General features: G+C 42.9%; 1 protein-coding gene across 4 annotated transcripts in view; it reads left to right on the top strand.

Moving 5' to 3' along the window:
- The window catches only part of ACSL5 (acyl-CoA synthetase long chain family member 5), a 35,976-nt gene extending 24,517 nt beyond the window's left edge, over nucleotides 1–11,459 (top strand). For all 4 annotated transcript variants that reach the window (XM_005293906.4, XM_065552500.1, XM_065552499.1 and 1 more), the window contains 10 exons: nucleotides 1,253–1,387; nucleotides 2,229–2,363; nucleotides 3,731–3,826; nucleotides 5,110–5,182; nucleotides 6,994–7,082; nucleotides 7,164–7,280; nucleotides 8,087–8,230; nucleotides 9,697–9,798; nucleotides 10,311–10,382; nucleotides 10,794–11,459. In XM_005293906.4, coding sequence (XP_005293963.3) covers nucleotides 1,253–1,387; nucleotides 2,229–2,363; nucleotides 3,731–3,826; nucleotides 5,110–5,182; nucleotides 6,994–7,082; nucleotides 7,164–7,280; nucleotides 8,087–8,230; nucleotides 9,697–9,798; nucleotides 10,311–10,382; nucleotides 10,794–10,934 — 1,104 coding nt within the window. In that variant the 3' untranslated portion in view covers nucleotides 10,935–11,459. The remainder of the gene's footprint in view (nucleotides 1–1,252; nucleotides 1,388–2,228; nucleotides 2,364–3,730; nucleotides 3,827–5,109; nucleotides 5,183–6,993; nucleotides 7,083–7,163; nucleotides 7,281–8,086; nucleotides 8,231–9,696; nucleotides 9,799–10,310; nucleotides 10,383–10,793) is intronic.
- The last annotated feature ends 4,272 nt before the right edge of the window (nucleotides 11,460–15,731 follow it).

The raw sequence follows: 15,731 nt of genomic DNA, 5'->3' as shown, positions 1-15,731 counted from the left end.
CAAATGATTACTTTACTATATTTTTATATTTTATAAAGTAGGTGTACTTTGTATAAAATATATTACAACAGTATGTAAGGTGTGAACACAGGTCTAGATTATCACATTGACTCTCTAGCATTCACCTGCAACACCTTAATATCCTCAAAATAATAGGCGCTGACCAGAGCCCCTTGTATCAAGGGCCTGAACCAATAGGGGTTGAATGTGAGCAAGATAAAGAAAGTAAGGGGTCACAGGAGGAACTGAGGGCTCTTCTATTCCTAAGGCATGATCTCAGGCCAGTCCTGATCCCACAGAACTCTATGCCAAAGATCTTATTGATCCCACTGAGAAATGGATTCAGTCTCATTAATTTTCACATTTCAATCAATTTGAATGAAGTAAATAACCTTTGTCAGAATTACATCTGACAAACATAGCCCTGCTTGGTATCTGCTACCTCTGAAGGGATTGATGGTGGGTATTTCCCACCTTAAAGCAACACTGTCACACCATTGCAAAGTGTAGGGCAGAGGACACTAAGAAAACACCTAAACAAATGACATTGCTAAAACATCCCTTAACTCTAATAGCCCTTCAGAAGCAATAAATCCTCCCAGAGCAGGTCCAGAAGTCCAAATACACATTATATGTGGACCATATTGTAATAACCTTTCACAAAGTGCACTCTCTACCCAACCTCACCTTCTGTTTAATCCTGATTCCTGAACTACTTCAATGGCCTTGAGCAAGTCACTTGGTCCTTTTGCCTCCACTTCCCTATCTGTAAAACGGAAATGGTAAGCCTTAAATGTCAGGGATCCTTAATCTTAATACTTCTAAAGAACACTGAATACAGGAAGCCCTTAGCGCTCAGAAAATTGCAGTGAGTGTAATAGTGTTCTTAAGATCTTAATATCACAATTCAGTTTCTTCACTTGTTCCACTACAGTCTGGGATCTCATGATAGAAACTAGACCTACAAGAGGGATGTCATTTGGTTAACCGGTACAAGTAACTTGCCTATCCTTCAAATGGGGGATATGTTGACAATTAAGTGATTTCATCCTTTGCTCCCAAGGGGTGCATGAGCACAAAGGATAACCATTTCACTCCTCCAAGGAAGCTGTATGCTACAGATGCATGAAAAGCCTGCATAGCCTTAAACTCATTAATTGTTCTGAGACTCCTAGTCCTATGAGGCTGGGAATTCTTACCCCAAGCAAGGACTTGCAGAACTAGGCTCATTCTTTGTATATTTACTTTCTAGACTATAATGTACTCCAGTGGCGCAAGAGTGGGTTTCTTCCAAGGAGACATTAGACTACTAACAGATGACATGAAAACCTTGAAGCCAACTATGTTTCCAACAGTACCAAGACTGCTCAACAGGATCTATGACAAGGTAATAAAAGCTGCTGCTTTCCCAGATGAATTTACTTGAAGGGCAACAGAGGGTCCTGTGGCACCTTTGAGACTAACAGAAGTACTGGGAGCATAAGCTTTCGTGGGTAAGAACCTCACTTCTTCAGATGCAAGAAGTGAGGTTCTTACCCACGAAAGCTTATGCTCCCAGTACTTCTGTTAGTCTCAAAGGTGCCACAGGACCCTCTGTTGCTTTTTACAGATTCAGACTAACACTGCTACCCCTCTGATACTTACTTGAAGGGGGATGTGCACTTAAATCTGCTTCCAACAGTTGCAAATTCACACAACTTAGCACTCACTGGAAACTTGGCTTTAAATTAAATGTACTGAAAACCCACACGTTGGGGGCAGAGGTCCTGATTAGAGGAGTGAGAATTGTCTTTATAACCCCTAGCACAATGCAGGGGCTTGGGGGTCATGATTGTAGCTCCTAGATGCAAATACATCATACTTCCCATGAAAATCAAATAAATGTGGATTTTCAACTGTTAACGCTCATGGCAGGAATGTCTGCTTTTATTTAAAGCCAACACAAACCCTGTTGGCAGTCTTTACTGTCATGGCATTCTTTGTAGAGTCTGCATGGCCCATCTACCACAAAGGCAGTCCCTCAAGGTCATGGCTGAGGTGACCACTACACCAAGTGGCACCATTATATTCTCCAATGTCCAGGCTGTCTCTAAATGGAGGAAGATGGCACTGGACACTGAATCTAGCACCCTGCAAATTTTTTTAAAAAGTAATGTTTTCTTTATCATGAAGGAAAATATCCTGGCGAGCTCATGAATAAACTCACTTAAACAGCTTTTTACCTGCAGATACAAAGTGGTGCACAGAATCCATTGAAACGGGTTCTGTTGAACTTTGCATTAGCCAGAAAACTGGACGAAGTGAAGAAGGGCATTCTCCGAAATGACAGCATCTGGGACAAAATGATCTTTAAGAAAGTCCAGGTATGTCTCAAAGATGCATATAATTTTGAGGAACAGAACATATTCAGAGTAACTGCTCCAGGCCCAAATAAGATGATAGATGAGCTGCTGGAGATAAGCAAAGGCTAGAACAGCAGGGGAAGCCAAAAAAAACCATACTATAACCACTGTAATGGTGTTTACCTTGGATCAGAGCTGAAAGCAGGAGTCTGACATGAGCTGAAGAACCAGGCTGTAACGTAGCAGACTTGGAACATCTGTAGATCAGGCCCAGAATGGGAAACATGTAACAGAGGTGAATTACACACAAGGATGTGTCACAACACTACACTGTTTTATAGCAATAGTTCAAACCAACACAGTAAAACTATTAGAGTTGCAGTGATTAACTTCATTGTACACATGCACAAATGCAACTTTGAGTTGCTGTGTTCCAGTTGGACGGAAGTGTCTGGGGAACATATACTCTGCACCTGAGTTTAGTCTGAAGGTGGAGTTGAGCTGAAACTGAACCAACTGGAAGATGGGACTGCTTCTTTAAAATCTAGAAGTGTCCAATCCTTGGTGATTGCTCCTTATGGTAGTATTAGTGTAAGGTGTAATACACCAGATACTTGTCTGTTATCTAGGAGAATAGCCTAGTTCTTTGTTCAGTGGGCGGCCACTGGATCAACAACCAAATTGGGGCAATAGCAGCATGGATAGGGGAGGGAATGAGATCTGGAAGCTAAAGCAGGAGATGAAGAAGGTAGAGATCTAATCCTTGAGTGATCGCTGGCTGGCCATGTAAAATGGATAAATGACAAGCATTCCACCTCCACTTTGGATATAGCATGTAGCTACCTCACTTGAGATACTGTAATTCTTGGCACCTTAAAAAGCACCCTGAGACCCTTGCCAAATTAGCTGGGGGGTGGGGAGAGGAATGCTGATCTGACTTGACTTGGCTGCCTTGAAGTAATTCCAAAAAGTAGCTACCATGTTCTAGAGCCAAGTGGGACTGAATACAGTAATGTCTCAACTTTTCCTTTTGGGAAGCTTGGTGCCTGCACCACTGATGCCTGTTAGATAGGAAGACCTGTTAGCATGTCTTGTGATCCTCTCCCTTCCATGAATGGCAACTAAGCCTTAGTCCTCCATTAGCTGGAGCAGTTCTCAATTCTGCTCAAGAATGGTATGCTGCTTTTGGAGGGCTTGTGTGGCTTGGACAATGACTTGCTAGCTACTTGTGGCAATGGTTGCTGTTAAGGAGAGGGGGAGGAGGCATACCTTGAATGAAGTCATAAGTTCCTGTACACAGCTTTAAAATGAGATGCTGATGAGTAACAAACCCTTGACTCCTATAGATTGAGGCTCTGCTTTTTGACTACTCTAATCATTTCTTGCAGGAGACCATGGGTGGGCAAGTGCGTATAATGGTAACAGCAGCTGCCCCCATATCTCCCTCTGTCCTGACACTTCTCAGAGGAGCATTGGGATGTCAGGTGAGCCATGTTTGCCATCTTATTCCATGGTGGAGACTCTTCTCTGAGACTAGGGTTAACTTCTCAGACTTGATTTGACAGAACACTTTAGATGGCACTTTCACTGACAAGTGACACTGGCCCAGACTGAGTGTAGTGGGGGATTATTTTTGTATGAAGTATGGACTTCTCAGCATGTAGCTAAGACAAATGCCATAGCATTCCACATTGAAGAAAACAGTTTTGCACTAAAAGATCTTTTAGACAGACTCTACATTGACTCTTGATCACACAAACTCTTCTCCCCATCTATGTACTTGCACTTTTCTAGCTGGATCCAACATCCTACAATCTTTAGTGTTCGTGCTATGTAGAATAAGGGCCTCTTCCTGAATGAGTGGAGGATGAGGTTGCTTGGAAGGTTGACACTGTCAGGCATCTCATATAGCCAAATCGGAAGACTCCCTGCTATGAAAAGTTTACTCCAAATAGAAAGCAAAGGGTGGAGAGGAGCAGTAAAGCAGATGACTGAATTTAAAGCCTCTTGTAGTGCCACAATCCAATTAAGACTTGTTCTTTTGCACATGTTCCTCTCTGCAAATTAAGTTTGCAATCCCCACGCTCTAGCATTAGTATAGCAAGGGGAGAACACAAACCTTTTTGTGGTATGTTTTGAGTAGTTCTTCCCTCCAGCAAATGCTCTCTGCAATACAGCAGTCCAATGTGCAGGGGAGTGGAATGGGGTGCCAGGAGTTTTTAGCAACGTGCCCTATTTGCAAGTGTTGGCACTTCAGACACTTTATGCAGGGTTCTGTGGCAGGAGCATACCACTAGCTCTATGCAGGGGTGTGTGGTGGGAATGGCTCTGGAGGGAACTGGGAAAGGAGTCTGGACAGCTCCGCTCAGGGAGGAAACAGATTTAACTTTTTCTTGCCAATAGGAAGCGTTTAGATGGGATCTCTCTGCTCAAATCAGCACTTGAGCTGTTAACAGAGGCCTGCACTAGGAATTCTGTGTTTATATGAAGGAACTGGATGTAGGCTCAACCTTCTCAGTGGTAAAATTCTGATCATACCAAAACAGTGGGCTATTAGATCTGGATTTTTTACAATAGCTGTACACAATTATTCTTTTCTATATGTCTATTGCATACAAAGGCTGGATATGCCAAAAGTGGCAAAATACTTCATATGGTCATGTAAAGTGCATCTTGTGCCCATCTGTAGAGTGTCAACTCTTATGTTACAGCAGGGACCACCCAAGGACTCCAGCACTAAAAGGATATTTGTTTCCATCTTCTCCAGATTTTTGAAGCCTATGGTCAGACAGAATGCGCAGCTGGCTGCACCTTCACAGTGCCTGGAGATTGCACATCAGGTATGGTTGAGATTGAAAGTCTTCCCTGAAGCTGCTAAAGGCAGATGCCTCACGGCCATGGAAGGTGTTGCGCAACTAAATTGTCCTAGGAGCCTTTGAAAAGATCACCCTGATTCCCACCTGGTAGACAGAATTTAAATACTCTTTCAGTTTATTGTTGCCCTGTTGTGCACACAACTTCTCAAACACCCATTAGCACCAGTTAACCTTGCTTTGCCTTTTCTATGAGGGAGGGCTTGCTAGCCTGAATAGCATCTCTTCTGTTAAGCATGAACTTACTGACCTGGTGGCTTAATGGTATAGTTCTGTTGGGGGCTGAAGAATAGAAATGTGTTCTTTGGGCATAAAAGGCTTTAAAGGACCAAAGCGCACATGCATATCTTCCTTGGTCACGCTTCACCCAGAATCTCCAATATCTCTTCTAAAACCCAATAAGGGCCTCCCAAATTCATAGCCACGAAAAAGGTGCCCCCATACCATGAAATCTAGTAACCTTCTGCAAAATCTGGCCTTTCATGTGCTTTTACCCTCCTTATAAAGATTTCACAGGGGAGACCAATGTTTCCCAAATTGGGGGTCCTGACCCAAAAGGGAGTTGTAGGGGGTTGCAAGGTTATTTTAGAGGGTCACAATATTGCCACCCTGACTGCTGCCTTCAGATCTGGGTGGCCAGAGCTGCAGCTGTTGGCCAGGTGCCCACCTATGAGGGTGGTACCTTGCCAGCAGCAGCACAGAAGTAATGGTGGCAATAGCAGACCAGGCCATCCTTACTTCTGCACTGCTGCTGGCAGTGGCTCTGCCATCAGAGCTGGGTTCCCAGCCAGCAGCCACCATTCTCCAGCTGCCCAGCTCTGAAAGCAATGCACCACCAGCAGCAGCGCAGAAGTAAGGGTAACAATACTGCAACCCCCTACAATAATCTTGCAACTCCTTTTTGGGTCAGGACCCCTACCATTGCAACACTGAAATTTCAGATTTAAATAGCTGAAATCATGGCATTTACAATTTTAAAAATCATATGACCATGAATTTGGTAGGGACCTAAACATCATCCAGGGAGGCATTGTTATGTGGTTAGGTGTTTCTGAACAACATGGAATATAAAATGGATCTTGATTCAGTATCTTCCTGGAGGAATGCAGAGCTGTTTTATTGCTCATAATAAAACAACCTAATTATTGGGTAACTAATCCTCAATACAACCATTATTCAGGAAACTGCTAGATCCAACTTGGATCACTTAATAACTATGAATCAAAACTACTAGACAGAAATCCATTTACCAGCACACAGTAGCTGAGACTTAGGACAGGGTAAAATTTCAAATACAATTGGAAAAGATGAGCAGGGGGGATCTTGGGCAGAAATTATTACCCAAATTAGAAAACTGCTAGGACATGAGATGGAGGGAGCAAACTAACTTACACATGTCCTAGGATTTTAAACAATCAGTGGTAAGGACCAATGACTTCTATCTCAAAAGATGTAGGAGTTTCAGCATAAAGAATAACCTGGCAGCTAAAATGTTCACCTTTAATCAAGATCTGTTGGGTTTGTTTTCCTGCAGCAGTGAAGAACATCCCTGATCCAACCATTACTTTCCTACCTTGTATAGTACACAGTTTAGAAACTCCAAAACAATATGGGGGGGGGGGCTGAAAGAATCTCAAGGGTTTGAATTCCAGTCTCTAAAGTTGAAACTGACTTTAAATTGACTCCCTCAAAACACCTTGAGGGTGTGAGGAAGTCACCCATGGATTCTGCAAAAGGTTATATCTTGCAAATAAAATCTGCCTAAACTTCTCATGCAGGCCATGTTGGAGCCCCTCTACCCTGCAATATCCTAAAACTAGAAGATGTGGCTGACATGAACTATTTCTCTTCCAATAACGAAGGAGAGGTAGGCAAACCTGTCTGGAGTGATGCTGTAAGGATTGCTGCAATGCTACATGGAATGACAACTCTTGTTTGCATGCTGTAGGTCTGCATTAAAGGACCAAATGTCTTCAAAGGTTACTTAAAGGATCCTGAGAAAACAGCCGAAGCTATTGACACAGATGGCTGGCTTCACACTGGAGACATTGGGAAATGGATGCCAGTAAGTTTTCATTGGTTTAATACCTGCTATAGGAGGAACACTTCCCTAGTTGGGTGAGGAATCTTGGGGAAGTGATGATCACTACTAAACTTGCAGTGAAGGCAAAAAGTATTGGACTATTGTAGGGTACATAATACTAGTATCTTCCCAAACTGTTAAAGATAGGCCTAAGCATCTTTCTTTTGGATATATACTCCAGATAACTCTAACCAGTTAAATGGGGGAGCTTTGTTTGGCATACTACAAAGATAATATAGACATAGAATTGGAGTGTTGATCAAAACTTAGATGTCAGTGTAGAGTCCATCTAAGGACCCCTTTTCACCACTATGATGGTACAATATGTGGTTAAACAAAGATACCAGTAACTTAAAGTTTCTTGCATGAGGACGGAGTGCCCAAGACCAATTAGCTCAGACAAGGGAGGCTTCAAATAACACCTGTCAGGCCAGTAATTTAACTCCAGAACATGCCATTGCTTTCACAATGATCAGGCAAGGTGAGATCTTCTCTTAATAAAGAGAAAATAAAGGTGCTGTCTAATCATGTCCTGAGATAATTGGAAGAATAACTGAGGAGTTGGGGCTTAAGTTAATCAGTTTCTCTGAACCAATTAGTACCTCTCAACTTCTCTGTGGGGTTGTGAAGATGCAGCTGTTTGAGACAAGCCACATGATTCCATGCAACAAAAATGAAATCTTTTGCAAAAGGGAGTAGGTCAGCTTTTTAGAAGCAAGCTTTAATTTGAGGGGGAAGGAATGACTCTAAATATTAGGAAATACCTTAACATTAAAACATTACCATAGAATGGAACTCTGAAGATCATTGACCGAAAGAAGAACATCTTTAAGCTAGCACAAGGAGAGTACATTGCACCAGAGAAGATTGAAAATGTCTACATCAGAAGTGCTCCTGTAGCGCAAGTTTTTGTACATGGGGAGAGTTTAAAGGTAAACTGCTTCTTTCTTGAGTGCTTTACTCCCTAAATAAGAAATGAGTGCTAAGAATTGGGCCTTCTGAGGTATTACCTTGAGTACTTCAGACCCATAAATTGCTCTGAAGCTGGTTCTGTGTACAAGCTGCAGCTTCCCCTCCAGAGCCTCTGTGGGGTATAGCTGGCCTGTGATAGACAAGAGGTCAGACTACTAGTGGACTCTAGGCTTTAAACTCTGCCTGCTAACCAGGCTGTCGCTTGCTAGCCTTCCCATTAGAGGGCAGGAATCTTCTCTTCAGCAGTGTTTGTCAGGATGCTATCCCACAATTGTTATGATCTCTAAGTAGGCTGGGAGGTGATGAGAACTAACTTGGGGGTAATTCAATATCTGTGTGGGTTTCAAATGATCAGAAGTTGCCTAAGTGATATCACTGCAGTGGATTAAAAATTCCCATGTATTTCAATGGGAGCACTTAGACCAAAGCTGAAATCTTAAACCAGAGGGTGATCATCACTGTTAAGAAATGGGATGCCCAGAGTATAGGCTGGGTGGCTAGACTCTGATTTGGAGAAGTCATTAAACTGTAGCTCACACTTTGAGCTGATTTAAATTATGCAAAACTCTAACTCATATGGTAAGTAGTTTTGGTGTATGTAACACTCACCCTATCCAGAGGACTCCAGCAATTGTATTAGACTCTTAGACTTTAAGGCCAGAAGGGGCTATCATGGTCATCTAGTCCAGTGATTCTCAAACTTTTGTACTGGTAACCCCTTTCACGTAACAAGCCTGAGTGAGCCCCCCCTATAAATTAAAAACACTTGAATATATTTAACACCATTATAAATGCTGGATGCAGAATGGGGTCGGGGCTGACAGCTTGCAACCCCCCCATGTAATAACCTCGCAACCCCCTGATGGGTCCCAACCCCCAGTTTGAGAACCCCAATCTAGTCTAACCTTCTGCACATCACAGGCTACAATCTCACCCACTCCCTTCTGCAATAAGGCCATAACCCAGGCTGACTTACTGAAGTTTCCAAATTGTGATTAAAGATTTCAAGTTACAGAGAATACCGTTTACTCTAGTTAAAACCAGCCCATGACCAGTGCCCCATGCTGTTAGAGGAAGGCAAAAAAACCAAGTGTTCTGCCAATCTGATCTCAAAAGTCCTTCCTGATACCAAACAGGGTGATGGGTTATGCCTTGAGCATGTGGGCAAGATCTGCTAGCCAGACACCTGGAAAAGAATTTTCTGCAATGATTGCCACTGTTTTTTTAATTGATCCATGATGCATGTATTCTGTCCATATCAGTGGTGGCAAAGTGAGAACCCTATAGTTCTGCAAAGCCTCTTTGGGTTGAGATTCTAGGTCTGACTCCTGTACTGAGTCCAACAGTTAACTGTTGAACAGGATTGCATTAAACTTTTGACACTTTCATATCATACATTTTGTTCCAAATGTGACTCTTTCCACAGTCCTCTCTAGTGGGTGTAGTGGTTCCTGACCCTGAGGTACTTCCAAAATTTGCAGCAAAACTTGGAATAAAAGGTTCATCTGAAGAAATTTACAAAAACTCAGTAAGTGCCTTTTTATCTTAAGATTGTATCTTCTAGGTGCATTATATTTGTGCTGCAGAGAATAATAGTCCTGCAGAAACTGCCTTAATGTGGATTTAGGATATTTCTTTAGTGTCTTTAGAAGGTTTTTAAATGTTAAGCTTCCATTTAAAATACTAGTTGCTAGTCCTTAGTCACAACTGTTTTGAGTATGTCCTGGAGCAAGCACTAGGTTGAGGTGGCCAGGCCTGAGTTCCAATCTTGGCTCTGCCATTGCCACAGGGGTTTAGGAAGACTAAGACAGTGCAATGATTTCCAATCTGGCAAATGAGGATAATGCTCTACTGGCTTTCATGGGGATGTGGCTAATGTTTATAGGGCTCTGAACACAGTACTGAGTGGTAAGTATCCAACACCTCTAAGCAGAACGTCACAATGGGACCACTACCCCACCATGGATTTAGAAAGGGAGGTAGTTTTAAACTTCTGCTTGCTGTGTTACATGGTCTGTTTTTCAACTTGGTCTATATTAGGTATTGAAAAAAGCTATTTTAGAAGACATGGTGAAAGTAGGAAGAGACGCTGGCCTTAAGTCCTTTGAACAAGTGAGTATTTGGGGTGGGGAGGGATAGCTCAGTGGTTTGAGCATTGGCCTGCTAAACCCAGGGTTGTGAGTTCAATCCTTGAGGGGGGCCATATAGGAGGGGGGGAAATAGTTGGGGATTGGTCCTGCTTTGAGCAGGGGGTGTTGGACTAGAGGACCTCCTGAGGTCCCTTCTAACCCTGATATTCTATTTAGGATTATGAACTTTCTGTAACCAACATTAGCACAGGCAAGCAGTGGCTGCTAAAGGCCTGCTATGCATTGCTGTAGCTTAAACTAGTCCTGAACCACATTAGTAAAGAACCTATCCATATGGAAATTCAGTGGCTTTTCAGTTTATCATGGTGCCGATACACTTTCTAGCACATCACTGACAGCTAGTTTAAATGTCTGTCTGTCTTTCTACATTCAGGTTAAAGACATCTACATTCATCCAGAGATGTTCACTATTGAACAAGGACTCCTGACTCCAACCCTGAAGGCAAAAAGAGCAGAACTCTCTAAATACTTTCAGACCCAAATTGAAGCCCTCTATGCAAATATGCAGGAATAATAGGGTGGCCTTCTAAACACTCATTGAGATTTCTGTGGAATACCAAAGCACTCCTCAGGACAGTAAGTCACCTACTGAGAACAAGATTGAATAGAGGAGCAAGAGGAATCTTAACAGGAAGATGATACATTTATACTTGCCAATTTTATGCCTTGGTTTGGACTTCATCACAATGATGACCATAAGCTATTGTGTTCCAGTTGCCTAATCTCTGGAATAGGCACAAGATTCCAAGTAACATGGAAGCTCTTACTTTCAGACTGAAGCACACTGATGTCTAAAATAAGTGCTTAGGAAGCAAATGGGCAGGTTCTACTAAGCTTCATCCTTCATCAAAAAGTGGTGGTCCCTCTCCATGCCCTCCACTTATTAAACTATGAAATTGTCATTGGCTGGAAGACTGACCATTCATTCATTCATAGTGCCTCCAGCACTTAAGCCTGAAACTATTTGTATTGTGCTTCAGCTGCCTTCTGGTAACCACTGCTATGTGAAGCAATAAATTTTAATTGCACATTCAAAAAACCTGTACTGTAGGAGTAATCATTTCTGCACAGTCCTTGGTGAAATTCAGTCACTCAAACCATAGTGGTAGAATGTCTTCACAGAATGCTTTGTTAAGCAGAGATCTTAGCTCAAATTATAGCTGACCTACTGGCTTCCTGCATGCATACCACCTGAGCTACAGGGCAAATATGGGGTGATTTAAAAACTGAGACCTCTATCCATCTGATCAGTTGAGTGTAGCTGTTTTTTGTCCACTGTCCTTGCCTATGGAATACCAAGTCAGTCCAGTGTTAGTGCTGGAGGTTCCAGCAGCAAGCCCTAGCCTTCCACTAAGGCCACCAGAAGTGTCCTTTCAAAGCTCTCCAGCAACTTACAACTTCATAACAGTTTTCTTAATATTAGCTCATGTCTAAATCTCCCTGTCAAATTGTCTCCTAATCTACCAGGATAGGTTAAATAGGAAGAGAAGTGTGCAACCTGAGAATTTTTTTCTAGTAGCGATCAGGTGAGAAGTGCCTCATGCTGTTGCACATGTCTCTTCCATTATCATTAATGGGAAGTAGCAAGCAGCTGACAACAGAAGGCAAAGGGGGGGGAGAGAAGGCTAAGCAGAGATTTGTATAAAATAATACACAGGAATTAAAGTCCCTCCCCACATAAAGCAAAAGCTTTGTAAAACCAGGAATTATTGGGGAACCAATCCAGTAGCTTTCCTTCAGCAGAAGAATGGAAACTTCATTTGTAACTCTTCCTGAGATGAGGCTTAGGCCAGGTCTACACTGGTATAACGACATTGCTCCAGGGTGTGAAATGTCCACACATCTGACAGTTACCCCAACCTAAGCCCCAGTATAGACACTGCTATGTCAACATAGTTACTGCCTCTTGTGGAGGCAGATTAGCTACACCTATGGGAAAACTCTTCTATCCACATTGTAGCACTTTAGTGAAGACGCTACTGTAGTGCAGCTGTGTTGGTGAAGTGCTTAAGTGTAGACCAGCCCTTATACTTTCCCAATGCCCCAAGGGATTTGTGAATGGTTTCATAGATGCCTAGCACACCAACACTGGCAAGATTAATATTTTGCCTGTAGCAAGCTTGATACCAAGACCTTGGATCTTTGGATGTATCGACATGAACTGGATGCAACTGGGATGTGTAATCCATATGTAAGCTCTCCTTTAGAGTGCTAGGCATACCTGTTCATGCCACAACCTTCCAAAGAGGGTTCTAATGGTTAAACCAACAAAAGGATGGGACAACTTTCCTGGGAATTGTGGAACAGCTTCTGGAACAGGAATAATCTCCTCACTCCCACAGCTTCTCCCACTAGAAGAGACCCCTCTCTAAATGTTCTTTCAAAGGTAATAGTGACTACAGTCTACATTGCAGGTGGTGGTTTTTTGTTTTTGTTTTTTTTGCAGCCCTGAGTCTCAGAACCCAGGTCAACTGACTCAGGCTTGTGTTATGGGATTAAAGTAGCAGTGTGGACAATCCAGGCTTGGGCTGGAGCCTCGCCTCGCCTCTGAGACTTGCCCCCTCACTGGACTTAAAGGGGGGGGGGATGCTCCCTCCCAAGCCAAAATATCTACACAGCTACTTTTAGCCCCATAATATAATCCCTAGTTAGTTGATCCCAGCTCTGAGCTGCACTACCATGTGGCTCTTTGATAGGTGTACCCTAGAAGTCAAGCCAGTTTTGTCAATCACTCTGATTAACCTAGACCCCTGATGATCAGGTGAGTCTGATATGCCTGCTTAAAGGATACCACTAGGGTTGCCACTCTTCCACAGTGCTTGGTTCTCACTGTCCCAGAGAAGCTCTAGTGTAGCTGAGATCCACAGGACTTTGTGGTGCTGGGTTGTATTACAGTAGCATCTAAAGATGGGCACACTAGTGTGGGGCAGGGACTTTGTTGTCCACTACACAACACTTGATTTTTCTCCACCCCAGAAACATAATTTGATCAGACCAATGAACTTCTAGGTAAGATGTACCTGGATACCAGAATGCATTAGAGGCTAATAAGAAAATCCATGATGACTGTACTTAACTTTTAGCAACCAGGCTGCTAAGTGTAGGTGCTTCAGGTCTGGATGAGAATTCTGGTGGCTTCTGCATGTGCTGTTGAGTTTAAGTGCCTTCTGGGCCAGAAGATGGTTGCCACACTTTATATTTAAAAAACAAGAAAGATGGGCTCATTTTTTGCCTAGGATTCTATTTCTGTTGCCATGGAGAAGATTTGTCCTCTACTTCTCCCTTCCCAAAGCAGGGAGTGACACTCATGCCTAGGTCCTTACCAAATTTGGTCCATTTCATGGTCAAGATTTTAATCAAACTTCATGATTTCAGCTATTTAAATCTGAAATTTCAGTGGTGTTGGGGTCCTGAACCAAAAAGGGGTGGGTGGGTAAGGGCTTGTAAGGTGGCTATAGCAAGGATTGCAGTACTACTACCCTTACTTCTGTGGTGCTGCTTCTGGAGACAGTGTTGCCTTCAGAGCTGGGCAGCTGGAGAGCAGCAACTGATGGCCAATAGCCCAGTCTGAAGGCAGAGCCACTGCTACCAGCAGTGTAGAAGTAAGGATGGTATGGTATTGCCACCTTTAGGCAGTAGGGCAGAAGTAAAGAGCTGGGCTCTGTCAGCTGCCACCACTCTCTGGCTGTCCTGCTCTGCAGGCACCAGTGGAGAAGTTAGGGTGGCATAGTATGGTATTGCCACCTTTATTTTTGCACTATTGCTTGCTGGCAATAATGCAACTCTCAATATAACCTTGTGACCTGTCCTTATAACTCCCTCTGGGTCAGGATCCCCAATTTGAGGAAACATTCATCTCCCCCCATTAAATCTGTACGGTAGACAGATTTCAGTCCAGGATGTTTTTTATAGCTGTAAATTTGGTAGGGACCTACTCATGCCTTAGTCACAAGCCTTACTTACCTAGAGGTAGACTTTCCTAGAACATAATTGCTTGCTATGTTGCTTTCTGTCCCTTTGAAGTGGCCAGTATTGGCCACTGCCAGACAGGATACTAGACTCCATAGACCACTGGTCCCATCCCATTGAGCCATGTTTGTGGTGTGGGCTTTTTTGCTCAGACACCACTGAGAGCTGTTGAAGTTAACAAAAACATTGGATTTTTGGAACGATTTTGTCTTTAAAATATGCTTCCTTCCATGTGAGCCTCCCTTCCACCATGAACATGCAAGGGGCTAGAATAAAAACTGTGTTGGCTTGTAGCATGTTGGTACTGACTGCCTAAAAAGGGATATTGAGATCTCAGAATTACTTACCTTTGCATTCCATCACGTGCGTGGTTCCATCTTCAAAAGGAACAGCTTGAGAAACCCACTCCAGAGCAGAAGCAGTGAGGGTTAGCTGGCTCTGAACAGGCAGTCTGTAACTCTAACCCTGCAGCACATGTAAATGCTGCCTCACAGAAGGGAGAGCACTTGGATTTAGTCAGCTCTTAAGTGGGCATGAGAAGGAGTGCTGGGTGGAAGCAACCATCATGCTACTAGCTACCTTGTGGGGGGTTTTTTTTGGGGGGGGGGGGGAAAGAAGAGAGGGAAGGAGAAGAGGAAAAACAAATCACAAACTACAGCACAGCATTTAGAATGTTATAAATGATCAGTGGATAGTAAATTGACAACTTCTTCTGTGGACACTCTGGTAACCTGAGTAGGATGGTGGAGCTTAGTCCTATACTACCAGTGAAAGGCATTAACCCCATTAGTGAAGAGAGATGCTGTATAGAAGAAACTAATTTTTGCTGGAACAGGATAAGCTCATACTATAATGTAAAACACAATTGCATTTGTAACTTTAACAGAACCTTGAGGATTTATTTTGAAGTGTTCACAATCTCCTGATGGCTCTTTGCAGTTTTAATTCTCAAGGTCTACACTCTTTCATTATAATAAGTGAGGGAAGGTGGGTATTGACTCACATGTGGCTTCTTCAAAGATGCTTGACCAAAACTAACTTATTCAGCCATCATGTATTCTGCAGGAATGCTAATGGGAGTTTAGTGTACGGCAGCAAGTTGCTGCCATCTTAAAGTTTGTTTTATCTAAGCAGGAAAAAACAAACACCTTGTTCCTACTCAGTGTAAGGTCAAATTCTCTTCCACCCCCTTGAAACTCTTAAGTTATTCTAAGCTTAAGTCAGGTACCAATCAGAGATGAAGTTATGACCTGACTCTCTAGGAGTAGGTCAATTGTATCAGAAAACTTCTCCAGTACATAGTTGTAGTTACCACTTAAGGGAAATTAAGTAAAGGAATTCA

The sequence above is a fragment of the Chrysemys picta genome, chromosome 7 (assembly GCF_011386835.1).
Source record: "Chrysemys picta bellii isolate R12L10 chromosome 7, ASM1138683v2, whole genome shotgun sequence".
Classification (NCBI taxonomy): domain Eukaryota; kingdom Metazoa; phylum Chordata; order Testudines; family Emydidae; genus Chrysemys; species Chrysemys picta.
The sequence above is the reverse complement of the archived record's forward strand: the minus strand, read 5'-3'. Positions and strand labels throughout refer to the sequence as shown.